At 34.3% G+C, this 25,775-nt stretch overlaps 2 protein-coding genes across 2 annotated transcripts; both read right to left on the bottom strand.

Annotated features, from left to right (window-relative positions):
• Positions 1-208: 208 nt before the first annotated feature.
• LOC105327289 (von Willebrand factor D and EGF domain-containing protein) lies at positions 209-7,887 on the bottom strand. The gene is made up of 8 exons (XM_066071729.1): positions 7,754-7,887; positions 6,481-6,625; positions 5,839-6,029; positions 2,283-2,359; positions 1,318-1,387; positions 1,015-1,218; positions 528-730; positions 209-413 (listed from the first exon to the last, which is right to left on the bottom strand). The coding sequence occupies exons 3-8, from the start codon at positions 6,019-6,021 to the stop codon at positions 209-211; spliced, it is 942 nt and encodes a 313-aa protein (XP_065927801.1). The 5' UTR covers positions 6,022-6,029; positions 6,481-6,625; positions 7,754-7,887.
• A 4,613-nt stretch (positions 7,888-12,500) lies between these two features.
• LOC105327302 (von Willebrand factor D and EGF domain-containing protein) lies at positions 12,501-25,145 on the bottom strand. The gene is made up of 20 exons (XM_034444247.2): positions 24,998-25,145; positions 22,071-22,466; positions 21,860-21,916; positions 21,226-21,470; positions 20,133-20,225; positions 19,820-19,970; positions 19,182-19,375; positions 18,779-18,855; positions 18,564-18,633; positions 18,264-18,464; positions 17,838-18,079; positions 17,483-17,621; positions 17,231-17,345; positions 16,589-16,758; positions 15,966-16,228; positions 15,476-15,581; positions 15,237-15,345; positions 14,574-14,701; positions 13,032-13,149; positions 12,501-12,933 (listed from the first exon to the last, which is right to left on the bottom strand). The coding sequence occupies exons 1-20, from the start codon at positions 25,041-25,043 to the stop codon at positions 12,743-12,745; spliced, it is 3,111 nt and encodes a 1,036-aa protein (XP_034300138.2). The 5' UTR covers positions 25,044-25,145; the 3' UTR covers positions 12,501-12,742.
• Between the last annotated feature and the right edge of the window lie 630 nt (positions 25,146-25,775).

Genomic DNA, 25,775 nt, shown 5'->3' with positions numbered 1-25,775 from the left:
GCGATTTATGTGCAATTTGCATTCTCAGTGCAGAAAGGTCATATTAAATACACCGTAGCACCGAAAGGAGCATATAGATCCCAAAATTTTGTTTTGAATTTTGGTTTATATATGTGTGTAGATATTTAAAAAATACTTAAGAAAAAAACTTAGAGACTTTTGATCGCAGGATCCAACGTCCTTAAGACCATATACTCGGTCTTTATTACTATGAATCTATTATTAATCCCTTTGTGTAAGACCATAAAATAAATAGTGTAACACATTTCCTCACTTTGTTTGGATTGAGGGCACCGTTTCCAGCTTTTGTGCACTGAACTGGACCCTGATTACAGGAACAGTATTCAAATTTTGGCGCTAAATGTTGTTCGTATTTCGGCAGTTGGTAAAACATACTGGTGCCCGTTGGAAGTCTGTGACAAAAATAGCTTTACAACCCAATAATACTATTATTTAGAGCAGAGATGTGAAAAAAAACCCAGATAAATAAAAAAATTCTTGAAATTGTTTATGCAAAAAACCCATACTGCCAACTCTTGGTGAAGTTAGTCACGGTGGTCAGTGTGTAAAGGTGGCCATCCCCGCCCCTCAGGGCACCCCCCTCAACACCATTCCAGTTTCCACATAGTCCCTCAGCTGCCTTAAAGTCATCCGGTGGGGCTTGGACATCCAAGTCCATGTGTGCTATTCCAGTTTTAACTTGAATTCTAGTTCCAGAGGGAAAGTTGATCTAAAAATAGTTTACGCCTAATGAGGTAAAAGTGCCAAACGCAAATATCAACATACGTGACGTTCCTTTTATAATTAAAAACGGAATACATGTACATTGTACATGTATTTTTTACGATGATTTTGATTCCTCGCAAAAAGAAATAAGAATTGCTGCAATGAAAACCACTCTATTGAAGATTGCTGCAATGATAACCACTCTATTGAAGATATATGACTGTATCTGAATTTGATAAATATTTGTTTAAAATAATTTCTAATAATAATAAAAAAAACATGGCATACGTAGAATATTTTCCCAGCTTTGTTATCCCGGCTAACAGTAGTTCCCTCCAATGGATGCCCGGTTGGAAACGAAACAGAAGGAGCCTCTACAACGCCAGGTCTTTTTTCGCACAGATCAACCTCCACTACGTCATTTCCTTCGCGTGCAATGACTGCACAGATACACGGCTGAACGCCTCCACATGGCCCCGTACGAACTTGAACCTGTTAAATTTATACATTGCAACATTCATTATTTGCTTATTAACAAAAAGAAAGAGAAAAGTGTAAAAAATAATATCAGTATGTTATATCGAGAGTTACCTCAAATGGTCTCTTTTGGTTTAGAGACTTGTAGAGAATAAAGTCTCCTATTTCATAGACATTGTAATTTCTGTAAGAAAAATGTAATACGTTAAAAAAAGAATTGTTAAAATGGTTTTTATTGGTCCTTTTAAAGATTTTATGTAAGAATCAAAAATTTATACGAAGGGTCTGGCCACGCATAATCAACAATTTTCCTTATATTTCATACATGGACACACCTAGGTGTAAAACGCAAAAAAACACTAAAAGTAGGTTGCTAAGGGTAACCGTTGCCATAGTAATCGACCTAAAGATGAAAAAATAGCAAAACTTACCTACTTTGAAGCCACATTAGAAGGTTTTGTCCACTAATGTTAACAATCAAAGACATAAAACAGCCTTTGTCCTATTTTCAATTATCTAATTTTATCAGAAAACTGATGGAGAAACCAATACTTTTAAAATGTTACCATGGAAACCGTTACAAATTTTCGAAATCAGTTTTTTGCGGTTTTTTAATAAGCCAAAATGGGAAACTGTTAAATTTTTTACATCAATATCAATGTCCATGCTATATGAACTTTATTATGAAAATTGACATCCGTTGCTATGGCAACAAGGCCAAAAAAAATAGGAAAAGCTGAGAAATTAAAGCTGATTTTAAAAAGCTTTAATTCCCGCTTTTGATTTTTTGTGCAATTGTTTTAGTTGGAACTTGTAAAAATATATCTAAATTTTTATTATATACCACAAAAGCTTTGTTATGTTGCGTAAAAGTTGCGTAAAAAAAATCACACAGAAATTCTTAATTTTTGAAAAATTATTTTTAGAAATTTTCAGATTTTTTTCAAGTGTCATCAAAATTAAAGGACATACTTTATTTTTTCTCACCATTTGATTTTATATATTTATTCATAGTATATATGATAATTCCTCAGTTCCTACTATGCAAGTATGATGACATCATAGAATACAATACTTACTTTTTCAAATCGAAGCCTGTAAAGTGAGGATCTCCCCATGGGTTACAGCTGCCATGTTCTTTATCTGTTGTTATAATCTAAGGTATGAATTCGTTACAGCTTTCAGTGATACAGTGTACTGATCTCCTTACTTCATATTACAGGTTGGGCACAGTTACTTTGTTTGTAGAGGAATGATTACGCTAAACGGGAACCAATCCACTTTTCAGTAATAAAACACTCCCGCAGATGCGGAATTTTCTTTATGTACACTCAAGAAAACTTCTTAGTGTTCACCTAGTGTAATGTATTTCCAGTATGAAATAAGCATACATGTATTTAATTGTCTTGCCGTCAGGGTGACTGATTTCCACTTAACTTTCAAATTTTTAAGAACAATGCATTGCCCTTGATCCCAGGTTGCCAACCAAGATGTTGACTTTTGCTAAATATCACAACCTTTCCGGTTTGGTTTAATTTGGTTGAAAAGCTCACATCTTTTGGATTGTTTTAAGTTTCCCAACCGTACTCTTCGAGGTCTTAGCTATTTTTTTTTTTACATTTTCATTTATACAGGCATGACTTTTTCGATACAACAGAGTTGGTAATGATATACCAGAAACATCAGCATTTACACATATAGCTGTTACATTAGTTTCAAACTTCTATTGTCTACCAATATATTCATTTGTAGGGAGATTAAGTAAAGTAGATATTAAAGACTAATGTCAATGGGATTAATATTTTGTTTATGAACCTGAGAACTTATGTTCTCAGAGCAACTGATAAATGAATTTATAACCAGATTGGTATAGTTTGGTTTAGAAATCTCTGATTTTAATATCATATTAAAATTTTAATATAACTATAACGTACGTTATTATATTGAAGAGGCTATCGTAAGAAATCTCTTGAATAGATTTAAGTTGTTACTGGATTTCACTGAAATACAGCTGTAAATATCAAAATTTGAAGCATACATTTAGTAAGTGGGTGTTTGATATTTCAAAAATATGTTAAAGATAACAAGATGTGAATGAAAACATATCAAAATTCCGAATTTGCAGGAATATTTTTATGAGCCTACTGAAAAGAGGTAAAGTTCACGTTTAGCGTAATCATTTCTTTATAAGAGAACTGTGCTCAACCTGTTATTACATAATGTAAATAAAATCAGAACTCATAATCATATACATTTGCAACATCGGATTTTGAGATGAATTAAGAAATGAAGATAATAATTTTTCTATTGATCGACGTATCAAAGAAAAAATTGACCGGAAAACTTTTTCATCAATGAGCTATTTATCTTCATTTCTTATAATTTAATAAAACATTTTCGAATCATAAATTGTGAAGTGTCATTGATGAAAAATGTAAATAATGTAAATGAAGCGGCGCGTATGACAGCAACAGTATTCAAAATGGATGCGCCTTCAGCTGATGCAGAGCTATTGAGCTGAATCTAATGGATTAAACACAGTAGTGAGTTAAAATCTGTAAATAATGCTGAATTGAAAACGAAAGGAAAATACATGCGATATTTTGTGATATTATTCACTGTGCAGACATATTAGTTAAAACTGGTTTTCTGGGCAACCGGGCATACCCATGCAAGGAGAGGCGATCGTGGACGAAAATAGTTGATATGTCGACAAAGAATAGTATGTATAAGCGACTTTTGAAAACGTTGTGGTAACTAGATAGCCAGCAATGTACTCGAATGGTATATCTGCCGCTTGGAATGCGCTGAAGGAGTTGATGCACTGCTCAGCTTTGTTTTACGATGCTTATTCTGATGACCGATCATGTACACCCCTGCGAATATTATTGTCATTTAAATTAAGACTACGTGATTTTATTTTTAACCTTTTAGTTTCGTAGTAAAAAACGTGCCTGGTGTTTATAGTCTATTTTCTAAAATGTTAGGCACTTGCAGTCAAATATAAAACCTAGATGTTTATTGGTTTTAAACTTTATCTTTATTAATTGGTGGATAACATGAGTTCTAGAAATAGAAAACATCAGTTTTTCCCCGCTGTTACAACAATTAACATGCTTAGTGGCGATCACCCCTAAGGATTATTTTTTTGATCCGCGCCTGACCTACATGTAGTAATAGCATCAATAGTGAAACAGACTATACTCTGTCCCAAGATATCCTGGATTCACATTTGGCTTAATTGCTTGATATTTATAAATACCTCAGGGTTCAAACGATGTTCATTCAAAAGTATGAAAAGTTTCCAAAATTTCTCAGTCGAAACGCCCCTGTTAGCTTATCAGGTTTCAATACAATGCTAAAAAATGTGATGTCTACGGGTATTTTGTATTGCAGCAGGCCCGGATGGTAACGTTGAAAAATTACGCGATGTATTCTGAGTGTATTCCGAATGGAGAAAAGATGCAAACATTCCCCATTATAAATCTCCGTAAGGAATCTGTTTTCGTTCCTGTGACTTTTTTCGAGTGAAAGATGATAATGTGTCAATGAAATTATCTTGGAAAATATCCCTTTCAACTATTTCAATTGCACTTCTTTCACAGGTATGTGTATTTTTAGTAAAAATTGTCCAAATGTGCTGCATAAATATCTTGGGACAGACTATATACTGTTTTATGCAGAATGTTTTTTGAAGATGGCTCGATATACTAAGTTTCTATACAAAACAGACACCCGTTCAATTTTTAAAATGCATGGTATTGCACACCAAAAGTATCAAACATGGCTATGATTTTATTAAGTAACCCAATGTTTACATTTTCAACCACGTGTTGAGTAGTTGAACACGAACGATAACTCTGTTCTGAATATCATCGTTTAATTTAAATAAGCACTAGATGATAAAATAAGACATATATCTTCATAGATTTTCATTTTTAACATAAATCAAAGTAGGATATGATATGAAAAACGACCAGTACTTATAATAAGTATTTTAAGAATATTTTCCGAACACTTATACTTCCGCTCGAAATTTCACAGGAACTGAACAAATCTCGGGAAAGTCTGGTGAACTTTCATTTGAGCACCTCTGGATTTATTACAGTCTTAGCAACAATAAAGATAACATTCCGAACACATTCGCAGGGGTGATGTACGTGTGTATATTTAAAAATCATCATTTCAAATTTGAACAGCAGTGTTACCGTGAAAGTGTATAGGCCTATATGTTCGTTAAAATTATTACTGGAAAAGGAACAGCCAGCCTCGCAGTAAATGTTGATTAATCTCAAGCAGACGAAATAGTGGAAGACGCTTAATTTTCTATTTAGTGAATTAAATGTATGTATTTTTTATATTCGTAGGTTAAAATTTTAATTTTCTATATGTATAAAGTTGTATTTTGTTTGCTGACAATTAAACAGACACAACTTTACACTTTGTTTACAGTGTTTATTTTGGAAATTTCCGTTCTATAAATACTGTTAAATAAGAACAGATCAGATGAGAAAAGTAGACCCGACCAAAATTTTATTGATGCAGGTATCAAAGAAATTTTTGACCAATCAGAAGCGCCGATATCTTATCAAACTAATAAATATTAAATGATTATAGTATCTACATTGTACGTACTGTTATTGGCGAAATTGTGTAATTCTCCCACATGGCGTGTGGAAAACCGGGTAAGGGTTGGAATCCTAGTTGGTGTGTGTGGTTGTTGTCTTTGACGAAATCCCTTGTTGCTTTGACTGTTAAATAGGTTGAATACATCCCGGTAACGTTGTTCAATTTCAGATCAAGGTGACAACCCGACATAACGGCATCTTTATAAAACAGACAGGTGAACGAAGACAACTAAAATAGTTACACTATAAAAACAGACAAGAACTGTTAACGGTAATGTACATGTAGCAGTAATTGTTCATTTGAGAATAGTATAGAAAGTTTTGTTGAGTTCGTCGTATATCTGTTGTTTTCATCTTTCAAAGAATTAGTCAATGTTTTAGCCGTGTGAAATGTTGCGACTTCAATATTTACTTAAGCGAGTTATCAAAGTTTTCTTGCGTATAAAGATTTATTCACTATACATTACGTATTTTTTCGAACAATTTTTTTGCAAACAAAAAAATCTCCAACGCAAATATTCTTCTTCTACCATCTTTATTAAAACAATTATACTTTGACACGTGACAAGAATGTGATGACTAGACAAAAAAAGGTTGTGCAAAACATATTTTAAATGTTATGATAAAACAAGGCATTGTATGGTCTTACCCGCCGGATTTTTAAGCCCTTTTAGGACCACAGTCAGTTTACAATCGTCTTGAAAAACACTAGTACAAGGAATGGGTATGGTGGACTCGACTTTCACCGTCTTCTCCGGGCCTCCTTCATCCACGTTTATTCTGTCTTGTGATACCTGGAAACATACGCTTGTGCCATGATTTTATTGACTAGACTTTTACCCGTGCGTGCACGAGTTTACATTGCATATGATATCGGACACTAACGAAATAGATGATACATCGACACACCGTATAGTTGAAATTTACATAACCAAGCTTTTAGCCTACAATATTGCTATCAACTTCTCTACACTCTGCTTACGAGTAGTAAGAATAATCTAAATGTGTATCGGGACATACCTTCACCACGGTTAAAATGCCTCCCATATACCCGTAATGTAACACAAAATTGCAGAATCGTTCCAAAACGATTTTGGAGAAAAGTAATGAAGTTGCATTGAAAATAACAGTCAAATTATTCATAACCACCATTTTGAGGCTGTAAATACCTATCATAATTAAGTATTTAATTCTTATCATTGAAAAATTCAACACTTCTCACCAACGTTTTTCACTCGCTTCGAATTTACACACCATGTTGACATTCGGAACTCTCGGGATTTTTTCATAGTAAATGCACTGTGTAAGAGTTATATCACTTATTTTCTTTGATGCACAGAATATATATAGTAAATTTCCAATGAAAATTTACACATCTTTGTATAATCGTTTCTGAGATTATCCATGCAAATGTGATACTGTGAAAACATTAACTAAAGAGCCTCCTGTGATTTAGTGTGAATGAAACGCGCATGCACAAGATCGTAAAATCCTAAAAATCCAGATGATTTCCGGAATTTTTGACGAATGTTTATTGATTAGCGAAGCTTGATTGAAAAAAATAAATAAAAACAAATTGGTAATCTTCAAGTACTAATGATGTTTAAAATATTCATGTATATATATAAAAAAAGTCAGTTCTCTTCCGATTTATCGGTATTAAAGGCCAAAAATTCGAGTCTATTATTTTAATATAGTAGTATAGATAATGTGGCGTAAAACAGTGATAAAAGGCGAAACAATGCTAATACAATATCGATAGAACAGTGATACTACAATGGTAGAGTAGTGATACAACAATAACACACTGAACAGAGGTACAACAGCGATAAGAACACTAAACAGTGATGCATCAACAGTGATACAATAGCGATACGAAATTGATACATCAGTGATAAAATTGTGATACAAAATCGTCTTACCTTAATCCCACACCAGTAACCATTACTGCTTAGAGTGTCACTGCTAATGCCTGGGCCTTTTGATGGATGGTATGTGGATACATTGCACTTAAGCTGTAATCATCATGTAATTGAGCAGTTTTAGAACTTACAAGATTTATACTCTGTCCCAAGATATTTTATACTTGTATTTATAAATACCTCGTGTTAAACGAAGTTTATTTTAAAGTATGAAGATTTTCTAAGATTTCCTCTTTGAAACGCCCCCTCTAGCTTTCCATGTTTCAATACATGGCTAAAAATGTGATGTTTACAGAAATGTTGCATAGCAACAGACCCAGCTGATAACGTTGAAAAGTTGAGCTAGGTAATTCGAGTGACTTCCGAATGGAGAAAAGATGTAAACATATCCATTATAAATCTCCGAAAGAAATCTGTTTTCGTTCCTGAGAACCTTTCCGAGTGAATTATCATGATGTGAATGTGTGAATGAAATTATATTCGAAATTTTCCCTTTCGTCTATTTCAATTGAACTTTTTTCACGGGTATGTATATTTTTATCAAAAATCGTAAAAATATGCTGCTTAAATATCTTGGGACAGACTATAGAAGATTTATTTACCATAGCAATAAAAAGTAACATCAATCTTCAAAAATTGAATTTTACCTCTTTCCCAAGGTTATATTTAAGCTTCATTGCGTCTAGATACGCAATTCTGGCGTCTCCTACCAATACCATTTTTACAGGGGTTTTTGTTGTTGGATCGATAAGTTCGTGGCCATCAACTGTCCACGTGACAATAAATCCAACATCGGGTTGGCCAATAGGGTAGTCGATTCTACACGGAAATCGAACTTCCTTGGTTGGAGTGACCTCTGGCTTTTGCAAAACCGGCATACGTGTCAACTTTGGGTAGAGATCTAATAATGTAGAATACTTTTTTAAAAAGTCCATACCGTTTGATCGATTTATGAATGAATTATAAAGAGTAAATATTATACCAGGGCAGTTTCCATCCACAGCTATTTGACCTCCGACGTTGCAAACTGTTTTGTTTCCTGAAAAAAAAAACCCAATAGAAAGGACCTTAAGTAAGTCAACAGTCAATTGAGAATATCTCTCTCTCTCTCTCTCTCTCTCTCTCTCTCTCTCTCTCTCTCTCTCTCTAAAGTTTCTGCTTCTGTCACTTTTTGTTTAATACAAGTATTTCGATAATCAATAGTGCGTTGTGCCCAAAATACATTCATTAGCAAGAATAAAACAGAAGACCAGTTTGCGTTGCACTAAAAAGTCTCCGGTGATAGTGTTGAAAAACTGTGCAAGGAGTTACGAAGAATTTACGGTTGGGGAAAAGATATAACATTTTCAGTAACATTCAAATAACCGATGTTTTCAATTCCCGTTAGGAACGTTTTGTTGTTCCTATTGTCTTTTACTAATTAACAATTTTTAATTGTCAATGATTCCATGACTAATGAGTCATGGGCACATTGACAATTAAAAATTGTTAATTAGTAAAAAACACTATGAACATTTCCGCGGGTACAAACTTGAAATGTGGGAAAGAGAGAATCGAACATTTTTTTGCGATACATTGATTTCAATCGTTTTTTTCACTGAGAAGTTGTTTGTCTTTATCAAGAGCACAACAAAAAGTGGTGGAAAAAGTAATCTGGGATAAAAATATAATTAACATAAGAGATTACATACCGGCGCAGTAACCATTGGACATCCCGGAACTGGGTGAAGGTAATAGACGTAAAAAGTGCCACAGTTTTTCACCTGGATATCCAGTGAGAAGTCGCAACAAGTTGAACCATGGATATTCGAACAAGCCTTTCTATGGACAACTCCATCAGCCGGGGAGGGGTTTGTGCCTTGCATCCACAGTGGGTAGTGGGTCCCACAGTGAAACTGGGTCACACATGACGTCGGCATCTCGTTATTATTGTCGAACACGTACCATCCGGATGTTAATCCGTTGTCACAGAGAAGGCGATCCATCGGTTCGGGTTGGAACAGGGTGCTCCGGTGAGGTTCGTTAATCGATTGATGGTTACCTTGTGCGCAAGGATCGTGAGCACAAACTGCAACTACTGCAACATCAGGTGGGATATACAGTACATAAATTAGCATTGGTAGATAAAACAATAGTTTGTAAAATATATGATAATCATGACTAAAAAGCATTAGATGTCCAAAAAACACCCAGGCCTTTATAGGTTGAGGGTTTGAAGAAAAGGAAAATTTCTGATTTGTTTCCTCCGCATTTGTTGAATTGTATCCAAATCGATTTGATTTTGTATCCAAATTCGCTTGTGGGTGGGGGGGGGGGGGGCAACGCCATGATAATTCTATTTTTAGACCCCCCCCCCCCCGATGCTACATGCTTGTATGAAAATTGAGAAGCTACTTACAAACGTTAGATATGCAAATGTATAGTTTTTTAATAACAAGGTATAAATACATAATTATCATACACCCGTAAGACATCTTTCCTTACCCTTATGCTATAAAAGAATTGATTATTTTGAGATTTGGCTAACGCATATTAAGTATTATCTGTCATCTATGTAAGAAATGTACTCAATGTCTACCCAAGTTATATGTTATACAAATCTAACTTAATTTTTCTAACCAATCAAATGCCGCGTTCCAACCAGAATTAAATTATAACAAATTTCTAACTCTGTGGTTCTTTTTCCACAAAAATGGCTGGACTTACCAAGAAAGCTGCTCAATGCTAGTAATGGCAAATTACGAGTCCCCATTCTTGTAGATTCAGTTAGGTTTTTAATTTCTGGTCAAAATATTGTCTTTATATATGCCACTAATGCACTTCGTTCTTTCAGATAAGCATTTGGCAGCATTTGAATATTTCCCTTCGAAGCTATTCCGTGAAAGTGCAATATATCTCAAAGGATCAAGGACTTAAGGCATGCGCTCTAATTTAATTTTTTTCCATGGTCTAAACCCGTTTTTACGAGCATAAATTCTTTAGCTATAAGATTTATTCCTATAAATAAATTCTCTTTTATAAAAGAGAAATATGAAGACGAATTTACTTCATAAATTACTTTGATTATTAAGTCATCCGTTTTCATAGCAAGCAATTTTGCCTCTCAGAAGATTTGATCACGTATCAAACCAAGTTCCTATCCCTATGGACTTTTTAAAATTGATGTTTATTACTTATATTAACGTTTGAGAAAGACAAACCGTTCATAATTATTTAGATAGAAAAATATAAATCAAATACTATTTCAACAGTCTGTTCAACTTGACGTGCGATATTTCGCATATGGTACATGTACATTGTGAACGATAACGTAGCATATACTTTATTATTTTTTTTATTAACAGTTTCCGACGAATTTTTATGTATTAAATTGCAAAATGTTATTCGATCAGCGAATAACAATCTGTGTGACTACGATGTATTATGCACCCGTCCCTTCTAATAAAAAAACCCTTTTCTCTTTGTGACTTTTTTTCATAATCATCAATTTTACATGTACTTTTTTTCATAATCATGCACTCTCACATCGCCCTGTTTGTTCTCCTTGACTACTCTGTGATTCTTAACTTGTAAGTAAAACTTTATTAAAAGTTTTCTTTCTCTGACGTGTTCGGCATCATGCTGTCAACATGCATTTGATATATGGGCAGGTCTTTTAAAATGCGCCAATTAGCATGAACAGAATCGTTGTTGCCAAAAGCTGTTGTAATACACACATATTAAAATATCGGCCCTAGTTTAATATACTTTCAAGCGAGATTTGCGATAATATACATTACTACGTTAGTTAAAAGAAATAGCCAAATCGTCTTTTATGGAAATTTGAGCCCGACATTATCCCGATTAGTCTGTGATTTTTCTTAGGTAGCATGGGGCATTTTCGCAAAAACGTTAACCGTCAATGTTTTATTAAAAATGAGTGTAACTGTATTTGAGGGTCTGTATGTACTATGAAAATTGGTTATTTGATTATAAGTGATAATTTTATGGTAGCATGAAGTCATTTCTGTATTTTGCCGTAAAGCATGTAGGTCCCATAGTGTTATAAGGGAATGTTTGGGAGATAGATACGAAACGGCGACTTTTGAAAGGTGTGCTTACTTTTCATGCAAAAGGAAAGTAGAACAGACGATAAGTAAAATAGTGTCAAAATGAGATTTATGGGAGGTGATGTGGTACAGACTGGGAGGGAGGATCATTTAGGCTACAAATTGTACCCTGTCCCGGGGTTCATCTTTATACAGGGAGAGGGGTAGGATGGGGGTTTGAATGGTGCAAAATGAGTATTAATTTGGGTGAATTTCTCTTAATGTCCTTTCTTAAGTCGAAATGATAGTTACAAGTCATATTAGTCCAAGTGCAAATTATGAATTTTCCACATCACATAAGTAAAATAGGGTTACCTCCAACCCACAATTATATGCATAAAAAACTCTCCCCCGCTATAAGGTTCGATAAACCAGTTAGAACTGGTTCGTGTATAGTTCAGTCCTGTCAGTTTTTATAGAGATGTGAATTACAATAACTTTTTTTTAAGACATAAAGGTAAAAAATCTTAGTGGATGTACATAATATAATTATATTCATTATTAAAAATAAAAGACGACGCACTGTAAACAAATACTAGTAACATTGTGGGAGAAAACCAGTTTATATTAAAACGTAGCTTAGCATTTGAATTGAATCGATCACATGATAAGTTCCATTTACTTATACATGTATAACTGGGAAAATATTATTCCGAATATAAACATTTTTATTGTAACAGATATACAAAGCCAAAAAAAAATAATAATAAAAAGTTAAACACGTTGACCATAAAAGAAAACGATTCTTGAGAATACAAGTATTTCAATAACGTTTTAATTTATAAAAATCAATAATTGATGAGGTAAATATATATATATCAAAAAATTTACATCAAAACATTATAAACAACCAAAATTGGTTTTAATGGTTCGTGATAATTATCAGCTGAAAAAACCAACGTCACTGCTGATTTGGTGACGGGAAAAGATTTGGATATAAGCCGCACAGAGCCTTGCTGTAACAGTCATAACACTGGTTACGCTGGACTTCCCCGCACTGACATCCGCCATTTTGACAACATGCGCAGTCATACAGATGGTTGTTGTACGGACAGCGACATCCGGTGAAGGTCGCCGTGTAATGGTCTATTTCTGTGGAAAAAAATGTTAATCATTTCAGATACAAGTAGATCATTTCAAAACAGAGAGAGAGAGAGAGAGAGAGAGAGAGAGAGAGAAAGAGAGAAAACCTTGAACAGATTTGATGAAACTCCAGTCATTTGTAGACACCGCAGGGTCACATACTTGGTTGTCCCCGTTCTGGTCTCCACTACGATAGCATACACCATCAATGAAACAACTATCGGGCTGTTTAAGAGAGAATAATACTTTATTGTTAACATATTTTCAAAATATATAAAATATTAAAGTCATTTACAAGTATTACATTGTATTATTTACCAATTTACGAGTAGATTAGAGAGAGAGAGAGAGGAGAGAGAGAGAGAGAGAGAGAGAGGGGGTGTTCCAGTGTCTTTGTCTGTGATAACACCATGAATCGATTTTGTAATGCACAGTACATTTCATAAATGAATATTTTAACAAGGCCCAAATGACCACATTGAGTAACATTGGCCGTAGCTTTAAATTAGCTTTTGGCAGCGTTAGGAATTAAGGACAGGCTATTCAGTCTTAGACACAAGACTGATCTTAGAGAATTATAGATTTATTCTAATCTATTTTCACCAATAATACCCTTTAAATTCTTTAAAAATGGCTCTACACTTGAACACATTTGAAAGCCCTTCCCCAAAAGATGTTCCGTGCCAAGTTTGGTTAAAATTAGACAGGTATTTCTGGAGAAGAAGAATTTAAAAACACACAACCCTAATTTAAGTCTTCTCTAATTATCTTATCCAGGACAAAGATCTAGCCTTTTACTTTAACACTCTTCTACCAAGAATGCTTTGTACCAAGTTTAAATTAAATCAGCTCAATGGCTCTGGAGCAGAAACCTTTTTAAACACACAACATCTATTCTCATAAAATTATTTCCTCTTTGAAGAAGAAATGACCCTTTTTAAAAATAAATTTGGAAGCCTTTCCCCAAGGATGCTATGTGCCAAGGTTGGCAGAATTTGGTCCAGCTGTTCTAGAGAAAAGGATGTTTAAAACATTTAATCCTTTATTAACTCTTAAAAAAGTTTACTTAATAGTATCTTCCCACTGAAGATGATCTGGCCCTTAACTTGAACAAATTTGCATGCTCTTCCTCCAAGGATGCTTTGCACCAAATTTGATTGAAATTGACCCAGTGGTTCTGGAGGAGATGATTTTGAAAACACCCAACACTATTTTCCCTTTTAAAAAAATCTCTCCCCTTTGAAGAAGAAATGACCAATCATTTGAAAAAAAATTGAGTTCCCTTTCTACAAGGATGCTTTGTGTCAAGTTTAAAATGGTTCTGGAAAAGATGAAAATGTGAAAAGTTTACAACAACGACAACGCCAACAACGACAGTAAACGGACAACATTTGATCAGAAAAAGGTCACTTTCAAGAACCTTTGTTTTAGGTGAGCTTACAATTGCTGAAAATTATAATTCAGAATCAAGATAAATAGATAAAATAATACGATAAAAAAAGAATCATTCTTTGAATAAATACGATGGACAATATTCGAATATATCATAACAGTCCTTCAAGCATTATTGTATATGATTACTTTCGACCGTATTTGATTACCTTATAGTACTAAGATGGTATGTCTATTAAAATATGTTTATTCCATACCTTTTGTGTACACACCCCAGAAGCTGTACACGTGGTACAGTAACCATCAGACACAATAAACAGTGCATCCTGGCTGTAATGTTGACCGTCTGAAGTTATGGAGATTTTAAAGCCTATTTTGCTTAGACCTACAAATATAATTAGATAAGACATGATTTACGTGTATGTAACCATCAATTGTACACGTTTGTCAAAATGTGCTCTTAAAAATTATATTAAATTTTGTTTTAATCAAATAAAGATTTTAAAATTATTTCATCTAAAAAACAAAACTTATTTGGCGTCTTCCTTTTTCTCTTAACGCCAATACATGCCACAGAACTAATTAAGTACATGCATCACTTATCTTTAAAACAAGTTTTTTTTTACTTGTTCTCGAGTAATGCAGATATTATAAACTTATTTGATTTTTAAAGACGTAATACAGATTACGGTAAACCTGTTTTAACATAAACACACATACATGTAGTTTAAAACAAATTTAAAAAGATTCGATTATTTCTCCAATCGGGTCCGGAATATTCGACTGAGCATTTGAGATTAAAATGGTCAAATTTACTTTAACAGTCGCCTTTTGAAAGACTAATAAACCACCGCGAATACATTATGTCTTATTAAGACATTGCGTAAAATGAAAACAATTAGTAAAAAAATGAAAACAACCTTTCATAACATTGTGTTCCGGAATTGGACATTGCACTTCTAAGAAACTCAGAAATTCTGCTTTATACGTCACAGAAATACCAGAAGCAACTGGGACGCCATCTGAGAGCTAAACACAAAACCGAAATTACAGTTATTACACACATTATTTATTTATTCGTCATATTTCATTCACGTGTTGTTTTCTTTGATTCATTTTGCAAGTTATATTACGTCAACATTATTGGGGAAACAATTACATTGAGGGGTGTAATTCTACAAGCTAAAAGGGAGGAATCCATGATGTTGTCAACAATAACATTGGCCTGGCGACAAGGACGCTTTCTGATATCGCAATGTCCATCCCTGCAATAAATCCGGGTCACAATGAACGTTCATGGTAAACAATTAGGTACAACCATACCACCTTATTTTTGCAGTAATGTTCAACAAAATGTCTATAAAAAAAATAATCTAGCATCACAACTTCAAATGAACGATAATAATTCACATATACTAACTTAACTATGAATAATGGATAAGATTATGATTAAAAAACAGTTTCATCAGCCTTTTTAAAAAGAAAACCTTACACCCCACTTCCTTTTAAAAATTATTATAATGTTTTTAAGATTGATGTAACAAGAACATCTGCTTGTCGATTTGAATGACATTTAAGAGTTCTAAAGTCACCTTAAGTTTACAATTAACACCACCAAGAACGATAACAAAAACACACTACAACCTTACCCCCTTATTCTATGAATGGTTGGCGCAACACCTATTTTGATCGAGCAATCAGCTGAAGTGAAGCCATGGTCACAGTGGCACGTGGTACCGATACACCTCCCATGTTTGGAGCATTGGTTGGGACAGGTCATGATTGACGAACTCACGACTGGGTTTCCATTAACATACTCAATATTTCTAGGATCCTTTGCCAGCTCGTTGTAACAGATACTATCAAAAGCATTCATGTGGGCTAGCTCGAAGGTTTCTACACTATCAGAGTACTGTTAAAAGAAATATTATTATATTTTCTCAGTTTGATTTTCTTGACATTTTTCAATTTCTTGGCCGCGAACTTGTGTCAACAAAGACATTGAAGACCTTCAGATTAAACGAATGGTTGGCACTTTAATGACTTTTAAGAATACAGTGGGCTTATTATTCGTAATATTATGCATGTATTTGAGACAGCTAGATATTAGAAAGATACGCTATTTATTTTGCATTTCTTCATGCGAATGTCTAATTTAAAGCAGGAAGCACCAACTACAAAACCAGAAACCTGTTATAACGGCTAAACAGTACACTTATACACAGCATTGCTACATGTTACTGACATTCCATTGTTTTAACTTTTAAATTACTTTTATGTCTTCAACACAACCATCCACTATATTTGAAAGGATTGTTGTGTGTTGGCAATGAGAATGGAGCGAGGATTTGGCAATACTTCTGGAACAAGCAGTTCTTGCTTGATGTTCTGTTATTCCAGAGGGAGTCGGAAACATCGCTGCTGCATTTCTCTTCAGTCTCTCTGTTTATGGAAAACCGTTTTAAATTAAGTATTTAAATACATGTATTTGTCCATATCTTATTTTAACATTTGCGTAAACAGAGAGGAAATATGAATTGAGACTGCTTCGGTGGTTAAGAATTTTCATACACATGTAGATTCACAGACTTCCCTTTAGGACATACATCCTGTACTAGTAAGAACCAAAATCCAACATACTATGGTTTCATTAATATTCAAGGGTATCAATTTTCGTGGATGAAGTGGAAATCACATTTCAAGGATAGGTAAATTCGTGGCCAATGACACTATCAATACAAAATGTTAATAGAAATTGCACTTCGATGAACATTTAATTTCGTGGATCAACTAAACAACGAAATCCACGAAAATTGGTATTCAACGAATATTGATGAAACCACTATACCTTGATAATAAAAAAAGAAAAAGAATTGCAATGATATAAGAGAGTGAAAAAATATCTCGTATATACTTGCTGCCACCCTTGGATCTACAGGAATATCCCTGTCAGGATAGTGGTCTGTGTAGGCATGGGCTGATCGACGAGGATGTTTGTTTTTATCACTTATAATTGATCCGTCCCTTGGCTAAAATCGTGTGAAGAAAGCAAGAACAAATTATCGAAATCAAAATCTATGGAAAATGCAATCATATTTCTCACGAATATATTTTTTTTCTTCTAAAATTTGGTTATATTTTAGACTTTGTGACCTTTCTAACTAACCTTGCTAGGGTTGATGGCACCTTTGCCTATTTTTGTACAATCGACACGTCCTTGCTTGCAGGAACAATATTCAAATTTGGGAGCTAGATGTTGTTCATACTTAGGGACTTGGTGAAACATACTTGTATTAGCTGGTAGCCTATAAATGTTACAAACTAGAGTAAAAATGGAGAAAAAAAACATTAGCATAATGTTAACATGGGTTCAGGGCTTTTCAAGGTTTCAGGCTTGTTTTCTAATTTGATTTTGGGCTAGAAGATTGTAACAAGATATGGGGAATAAAGGCAAATCTACATGTAGTTACAGCTCTCTCTTAATTTCCACAGAAAAACAACACAAAAAGAAACAAACGAACATCCAACTTTTGGAGAAGTTTGCAACGGACGATGATTGGTATTGAATATTGTCTCCTCCGATGAAATCATCCGAACTATCCCCATTCCAATTCCCACAAAGACCCTCACTCGAACCAAAATCGTCTGGGGGAGCCTGGACATCTATATTCATATAGGGCGAGTATTCTGTTGTATGATGGTGTGCACCGTTATATGCATGAGAGGCATCCACCTTTATTCTAGCTCCGGATGGGAAATTGATCTATTCAATGACACCAAAAAAATATATTTAATAAAACCAAATATTAAAAAAAAACCCCCAAAACAACAAAAAAATCCAATATCATGTATGTTGACTTATTTTGTTTTTTACAATGTAAGCATTGTATACAATAAAAATAAAATTTGGACAAAATCGTTAATATGTCCCTTTAAAAAAACCTTACGTAAAATATTTTCCCAGTTTCATTTCTGCTGACGGTGGTTCCCTCCAGAGGATGTCCGGATGGGTAGGAAACACTCGGAGCCTCGACAACATCTTTTCTTTTTTCGCACATGTCAATTTCAATGACATCGTTTCCTTCTCTTGCAATAACTGCGCAGGCGCAGGGGTGATAGCTTCCACAAGGCCATGTCCTGATTTGAACCTTAAAACAATTGTTGTGATAATTATTCATTTTGATGTTAGGTAATGTTGCATGATGAGCTACATATAAACAACTTTTAACCTACCACGTATTCTTTACCTCAAAAGGTCTCTTTTGGTTTTTAGATTTGTACATTACCATGTCACCAACTTCATAGACGTTGTAATTTCTGATATAGACAAACAATTGTTAGCCACTGATAAAAATACTGTGCCAATCAATATAGCCAATCAATAAAAAAAATTGATATTTCTTGGTTTGAATACTTTTTTTGAGAAACATAATGATATATAATGATGTGGAACTTTACTCACTTTTTGTAATCAAAACCGGTAAAATGTGGATCTCCCCACAGAAGACAATGACCGTGATCCTTGTCCGTTGTGCCAATCTGAAAAAGAAATAACCCTTCAAAGCACATGGGGAATTTAAATATAGAAAAAACATTTATTTTGATTAAGAAAAATGTTCATCGTAAAGTAGCACCTCATGATTTTGACGACAGCTCTACATCAAAATATTTAATAGAAAACTACTAAAGAAAGATTCTGCATAGTTCTGCATTGAATATAGGCAGAAACATAAAATCCTGAAAAATAATAGTTTGTAATGTGTGTTTTAACTCCTGACGAATATTAAAGTCATATAAAGGTTGCAGAAAAATTAGGGGATGTTTATCTAAAGATAGAATTTTTAAAACAAAAGAATAATTCATACCATTATAGGGTTTGGTGTATAGTTGTTCCACATCTCATTATTAAATAGCATTCTGATTGGTTGGAATGCAATTTCCTGAACAAAGTTATTATCTTTGATAAAATCCCGTGTGGCTTTAACCTTGAAGGATGTCTTATATGTACCTGTAGCATTATCCAACCTGAGGTAATAGTGACAGTCGGACAGAGAAATATCTGTAAAACAAACAAATTAAAGTTATTTTTTACAAAATGACTAAAAAGTCTCCGAAACAGATTGTTGAAAATAGAAAAATCCTAATTTCCATGTACGACAGGCATCTGTTAAATGCCAACATCTAAATTACTACCATTAATTAGCTGTTAATGGTGTCCTGCAAACTGCACACTGCTTTCTTAGTGCAGGTTAAAACGAAATAGAGTAAAAGTAGCTCACTTAAAACCAGCCTCTTCTTAGAGAAAAATCTCGTATCTTTAATTTCGTATGCCAAGTAAAGGCGGTTTACGTTTACTTAGCCAACATACAAGGAAGCTGTTTGCAGCGGTAGTAAGCTACAGAATTAGAAGCTGACATCCGACAGAGCTGGTTGTCGCATATAAAAATTCCATAAATAATTGCTGGTAAATAGCCTGTTGTAAAAAAGAAATCGAAGAAAGTACCCGTAGAACTATTCAGAGCAGCAAGTTTGACTGGCAGATTGCATTCAGAAGGAGCATACATGTCTTTACAAAGTAGTGGTATGGTGGATTCTAACGTGACTGTTCTCTCTGGCCCACCTTCATCTAGATTGATTTTGCCAAAAGGGGTAACCTATTGAAAAGTCACTCACGAATTGACAGATGCAGTAATGACAAATTTACTCTTACTTTCTCCATTTCTTCTATGAAATGAGTATTGAATGATTTAGAATGGCAAAATTCGTAAACCAACACTGATTTTGACGCACTGATAAATATATTCAGAGTCATTTACCCTAATGCCTGCCCAATATCCTCTACTGGTAAGAGCAATACTCATCAAACCCTTCCCTTTCGATGGGTGGAAGGACCGGACACTGCACTTCAACTATACAAATAACAGGAGAAAACACCTATGAATTTATCCGTCCGAATCTTCGAGTAAGTTTTACATAAATTACAGTACAGCGTGTATCAATGATTGTTTTATTGTAATTGATCTGTATTAGACAATTTAGACATGTCCTCCATATCATCTCGAGCAAATTTTTTCCCAAAGTATAGAACAATAAATAATAAATTCGTATTTATAAAGATTAATTTGGACTCGAATACATTTTATTAAAAACAAAGGGCTTCATTAAAATTGCAAAGGGTGTGGGTTGTCGCCATCGGTCAATCTGTTCTAAAGTTATATGTGGCGTATTGTTCGTGAATAACAATAATAACATCTGATTATTTGCTTCATTACTTAACTAACAACTTAATTAACAATTTTTATCGTTCTACATTAATGAGTATCGGAATTAGAATGATTCGAGTATCATCTGGGTATATCCCTCTAACTATTTTTAGAATCGGTAGGACAACAAAGTAGTGCCTTTAAGCAAAATAGTCCCTCTACTTTCACTTTTTTAGTGGACTATACCCATATGATATAGGAATTATCCAATTGAAGACATGAAAAACGTGATTCTAATTTGTAAACAAACTGTTCTTTCATCGTGTTGCGCAGTAGCGTTATAAATGGCGGATCACATTAATATTCATCAGACGTGCATTAAAGTTTAGAGATAAATAACTAAAGACAGAATATGCTTTATGGGCCTAGATTTTGTAAAGCGTCTCATAATAAAAATCATGATGTATATTTTTACTCAAACTCATGTCAAAAATTTTACTCCAAATACGCCACGTAAACCTTTAAATGAAATAGCATTTGAGCATTACCATGAAACATTGTTCCGTATACTTCAAGAAAGTCTCGTTGAAATGAAAATAAACAATATGTCGGCGAAAATCTAAAGACTCCTCAATTGATCAAAATGGTTAATATTAAAGTAAGAACTTTTTCACAAAAAATGGCGATTTGAAGAAATGATACCAACTTCTTTTCCTAAATTTCCTTTCAGTTTTGCGGCGTTTAAATAAGCGATTCTGGAATCCCCTAATAATGTTGTCTGCAGAGGTTGGCCAGTACTGTTCAACTCCTGACCGTCCACAGTCCAAGTTACTACAAATCCAACGTCTGGTTGTCCGAGAGGGTAGTCAATTTTGCACGAAAATCGAACCTCTGTTAACGTTACTTCCGGTTTGGAAAGAACGGGCGTTGACGTTAATTTTGGATAGTGATCTAGATAAATGAAACAGAGTGTAAAAACACAGAGGCTCGTGGGCTATAGTGGGCACAACATTAAGTATAGCAGAGTTCTGTGAGTTTTGGGTTATAATAACCAAGGAAGCATCGTTTAATAATAATGGATAAGGCAACAGAACAGGGTGGTAATCAATTGATAATTTTACTTTTAAAAAAGCATAATATAATTTATATAATGAACAATAGACTGTCCTTTTTTAATCATCTAACCATCCGATGACTTCCGTCCCCAATGAAACACGTTGTGATTTAAAGTAAATCATTTATTAAAAGATGGTAAATAAAATATCAAAATACTCGTAATGACCATTGAATTCTCTGTCTGTCTGTCTGTCTGTCTGTCTGTCTCTCTCTCTCTCTCTTACCTGGGCAATTTCCCCCAGTTGCTACCTGTCCTCCAAGATCGCAAACCCTCTTATTTCCTTAAAAGTTAAATTATGAAACACAGTATTTATTTTTGTATGCATAGAAGCAAATTTACGAAATTACTTCCCAACTAAAATTTGCGAATAGGTCAATCCATGTAATTGACCCCAATATATATTTTTTACAATGGTTTAATGGAATACTAAATACCTGCGCAGTAAGCCATGGAACATGCTGGGACAGTTTGGAGATTATACACATAAAATGTACCACAGTTCTTCACCTGAATGTCTAGTGAAAAGTCGCAACAAGTTTGGCTTGTGCTGCCATGGATATTGGAGCAAGCTTTTCTCGGAACAATTCCATCGGCCAGGGAAGGGTGTGTGCCTTGCATCCACAGTGGGTAGTGGGTCCCACAGTGATACTGGGTCACGCATGACGTCGGCATCTCGTCATTATTGTTGAACACGTACCATCCTGCTCGTAATCCGTCATCACATAGAAGGCGATCCGTCGGTTCCGGCTGGAACTGGGTGCTCCGATGGAGCTCACCGATCAATTGATGATTACCTTGAGCGCAAGGATCTTTAGCATGTACTGCAATCACTACAAAGTCAGGTGGGATAAATAGGACATGTGTGCATATTAAAAGATAATAACAATGATATTTTGTGCAATAAAATAATCAATATTAAAATGATGACTCATTGTTTTGAGCACCAGCCAAAAGATGTCTATAAACACCTAGGCTTTTTAAGTCACCTGAGTAAACTCAGGTGACCTATAGCTATTGCTAATAGTTTTCGTCCGTCGTCATGCGTTAACAATTTTACATTTTTTAACTTCTTAAAAACTACAAGGCTGGTTGTTACTATTTTTGGTGTAATGCACGATTATGATTTCCTTGAGGCCTCCTACTTAAATTGTGAAATTCATGACCCCTATATCAGGGGTTCAGGCTCTAGGGTGGGGCCAATATGGCCATGTAGTAAAAATATATTAAATTTTAGAAAATCTTCTTCTCTACTACCATATAAATTTGTTTAAAACTAAATGCATGATTATGATGTCCATGAGGCCTTTTACTTAAATTGTGAAATTCATGACCCCTGTGTCAGGGGTTCAGGCTCTAGGGTGGGGCCAATATGGCCATATAGTAAATATGAAATAAATCTTTGAAAATCTTCTTTTCTACTCCAATATATATTTGTTAAAAACAAAATGCCTGGTGATGATATTCATGAAGCCCTCTACCAAAATTGTGAAATTCATGACCCCTTTGTTAGGGGTTCAGGCTCTACGGTGGGGCCAATATGGCCACATAGTAAAAATGTTTTAAATCTTAAAAAATTTTCTTCTCTACTCCCACACATGTGGGCAAAAAAGCTGAATACATGGTTATGATGTCTACTAACTCCTCTACCTAAATTGTGAAAATCATCGCCCCTGGGTCAGGGCTTCAGGACATGAGAAGGGGGGGGGGCAATATGGCAATATAGTGTTAATACATATAATGTTTAAATATGTTCTCTATTCTCACACACCTGTATAAAAAACTGACTTATAATTATGTTTACCAGGAAGTCCTCTACTGAAATTTTAATTTTCATGTCCCCTGGAGTATGGGTTTTGACTCTAGGGCAGGGCCAAAATGAATGTATAAGTGTTAATGCATATAATGTTAAAAATTATCTTCTTTACTCCCACACACCTGAAAGGAAAACTGAATTCATTATTTTGTATACCAGATCTTTAAGTTTTTCGCCAAAAATATAGGTTTCACAGTTCTTTTTTAAAGATTTCAGGCAGGGAGGTGGTTGTCATTACAAATTTATAATTTTTCTACTCCAGAATGAAACCTAATTAATTAATTAAAATGCAAATGCATATATGAGACTCCTCGACAAGGTTGTGTATGGGTCATATGCTTCTCAGGTGACTGTTAAGGCCAACTGGCCTCCTGTTTAAGTTGAGGTTTGATATAAAAAAAAAACAACTTTGATTTGTTTCCTCCGTATGTGTTAAATTGTATTCAAATCAACTTTAATGTTGGAAATTTGATTTTGTATTATTTCATATTCGGTATTTAATTGAAATTATGATCAACGATTAAAACCAATAGGCCTTTGCACCATATGCATTTTAAACACATACTAAGTTCTAGAGCTACATTAGTCTATGAAATGTGATTTGCAACCATATATAATTTGAATTGAAAGTTGTATTCTGTGCAATGGATTACTGTACTCTTGTTAAAAATGATCACACGTTCTATCGTCCAAAATTCGAATTGGTCAGAGTACTAGTGCATTGTTCGCAACATTTTCTTCCTTAGATTTGAGCACGCATATTCCAGGTAACAAACGTTACACATATCCAAGGACGCTAGCGAAAAAGGATTAAGTAAAACAACAATTGACACCCGTTATGAAAATACAACACAATCTAATTTCAAGAAAGCAGTTCGAATTCATTAGCATATATGATATGCAATTAAAACATATGTACATGTCTGTGAATTTATTCTTGACCTGTCGTGAAATTTTGGCCTATCTGTGAATCCATACATTACTACGGTAGCATCCTAATGGTAAACTATAAATTACGTGTCTTCCGGAGAAGGATGTTTTTTGGTCTCAATTTGTCTTGTAACTACATATATTTACATTTTCCAGTGTCTTTACCTGTGATAACACTACGTATCGATTTTGTACTATATAACCCATAATACAAATGACGCCAAATTGAGGCACCAACGGGGTTTGCTTATTTATATTTAAATATTTAATCATGCGATGGCTTAAAATTATATAAATATAAGTAATAAGGAATCATTCTTTGAATATTATGAGGTGATAATTTCGATCGGGGCATGATCGAATCTATCATAAAGCCCTTCGGGCTTTATTGGATTTGATCACGCCCCGACCGAAATTATCACCTCATAATACTCAAAGAATGATTTCTTATAAATCGAGTATGAGGTTGTTAATATAGATGTAGATTGAGACGCTACTAACAATAGTTAGATATGCAAATGTATTGTTCTTGAATAACAAAGTATGAAGAAGTATGTCATCTATAACAAATAACCTACCTCTATGGTTCCTTTACCATAAACAAATAGTTGGACTTACCGAGACAGCTGCTCAATGCTAGTAATGGCAAATGACGAGTGCCCATTCTTGTAGTTTCAAGTTTTTAATTTATGGTCGAAGTTTTGTCTTTATATATACCACTAAGCCATTTCTTCCTTTTTAGATAAGCATTTGGCAGCATTTGAAACTTTCCCGTCGAAGCTATATACAGCTCCGAGACAGTGCAATATATCTCAAAGGATCAAGGACCTAGAGCATGCGTTCTAGTTTTAAGATTTATTTTCGTGTTCTAAACCAGTTTATACGAGCATATATACTTAAGCCATAAAATATGTCTCCAAAGATCAAGGATTTAGACCAGGAGTTTTAATTTTTGGATTCTTTTTCGCTCCTGTGATCTTTTTCGAGTAAAAAATGATAGTTTGTGAATGAAATTATCTTGGATATTTTCCCTTTCGTCAATTTCAATTGCATTTCTTTCACAGGTACAGAATCGATCAGACACAACCTAACAGAAAGTTAAGCCAGAGTAAACCCTGGGTTTACTTTGGGTTTACTCTAGGTTTACTAGAGCAGACCCAGAGTAAACCAAAAGTTAAATTAAATCCAGAGAGTAAATCCCAATCAGAAATACATGTAGATCCCTCAGGCAGACGCTACATATGTATTTGGAATACACAAGGGGTGGAAATTACAGGCAATAATTAGATGATAGACGGGTCTGCTTCACATTTCAATGTTAAAAGAGGACCCCAATAGCAAAAAGTAATCTCAGAGTTAACCGCAAGTAAACCCCGAAAGTACATGTAAACCCGTG

This window comes from Magallana gigas, chromosome 2, assembly GCF_963853765.1.
Source record: "Magallana gigas chromosome 2, xbMagGiga1.1, whole genome shotgun sequence".
Taxonomy (NCBI): domain Eukaryota; kingdom Metazoa; phylum Mollusca; class Bivalvia; order Ostreida; family Ostreidae; genus Magallana; species Magallana gigas.
The sequence above is the reverse complement of the archived record's forward strand: the minus strand, read 5'-3'. Positions and strand labels throughout refer to the sequence as shown.

What these genes read in the sequence shown, in the direction of transcription:
- LOC105327289 (XM_066071729.1), bottom strand. Translation starts at nt 6,021, where the DNA reads ATGTCGGGTTGTCACCTTGATCTGAAATTGAACAACGTTACCGGGATG. An exon ending in ACACAATTTCGCCAATAACA is followed by an intron (nt 2,360 to 5,838) that starts GTACGTACAATG and finishes TTCATACCTTAG; the next exon opens with ATTATAACAACAGATAAAGA. An exon ending in AACTTCACCAAGAGTTGGCA is followed by an intron (nt 414 to 527) that starts GTATGGGTTTTT and finishes TTTTTGTCACAG; the next exon opens with ACTTCCAACGGGCACCAGTA.
- LOC105327302 (XM_034444247.2), bottom strand. Translation starts at nt 25,043, where the DNA reads ATGGGCACTCGTCATTTGCCATTACTAGCATTGAGCAGCTGTCTCG. An exon ending in GTTGTGTTGAAGACATAAAA is followed by an intron (nt 16,229 to 16,588) that starts GTAATTTAAAAG and finishes TTCTTTTAACAG; the next exon opens with TACTCTGATAGTGTAGAAAC. An exon ending in CTGGGGTGTGTACACAAAAG is followed by an intron (nt 13,150 to 14,573) that starts GTATGGAATAAA and finishes TCTCTTAAACAG; the next exon opens with CCCGATAGTTGTTTCATTGA.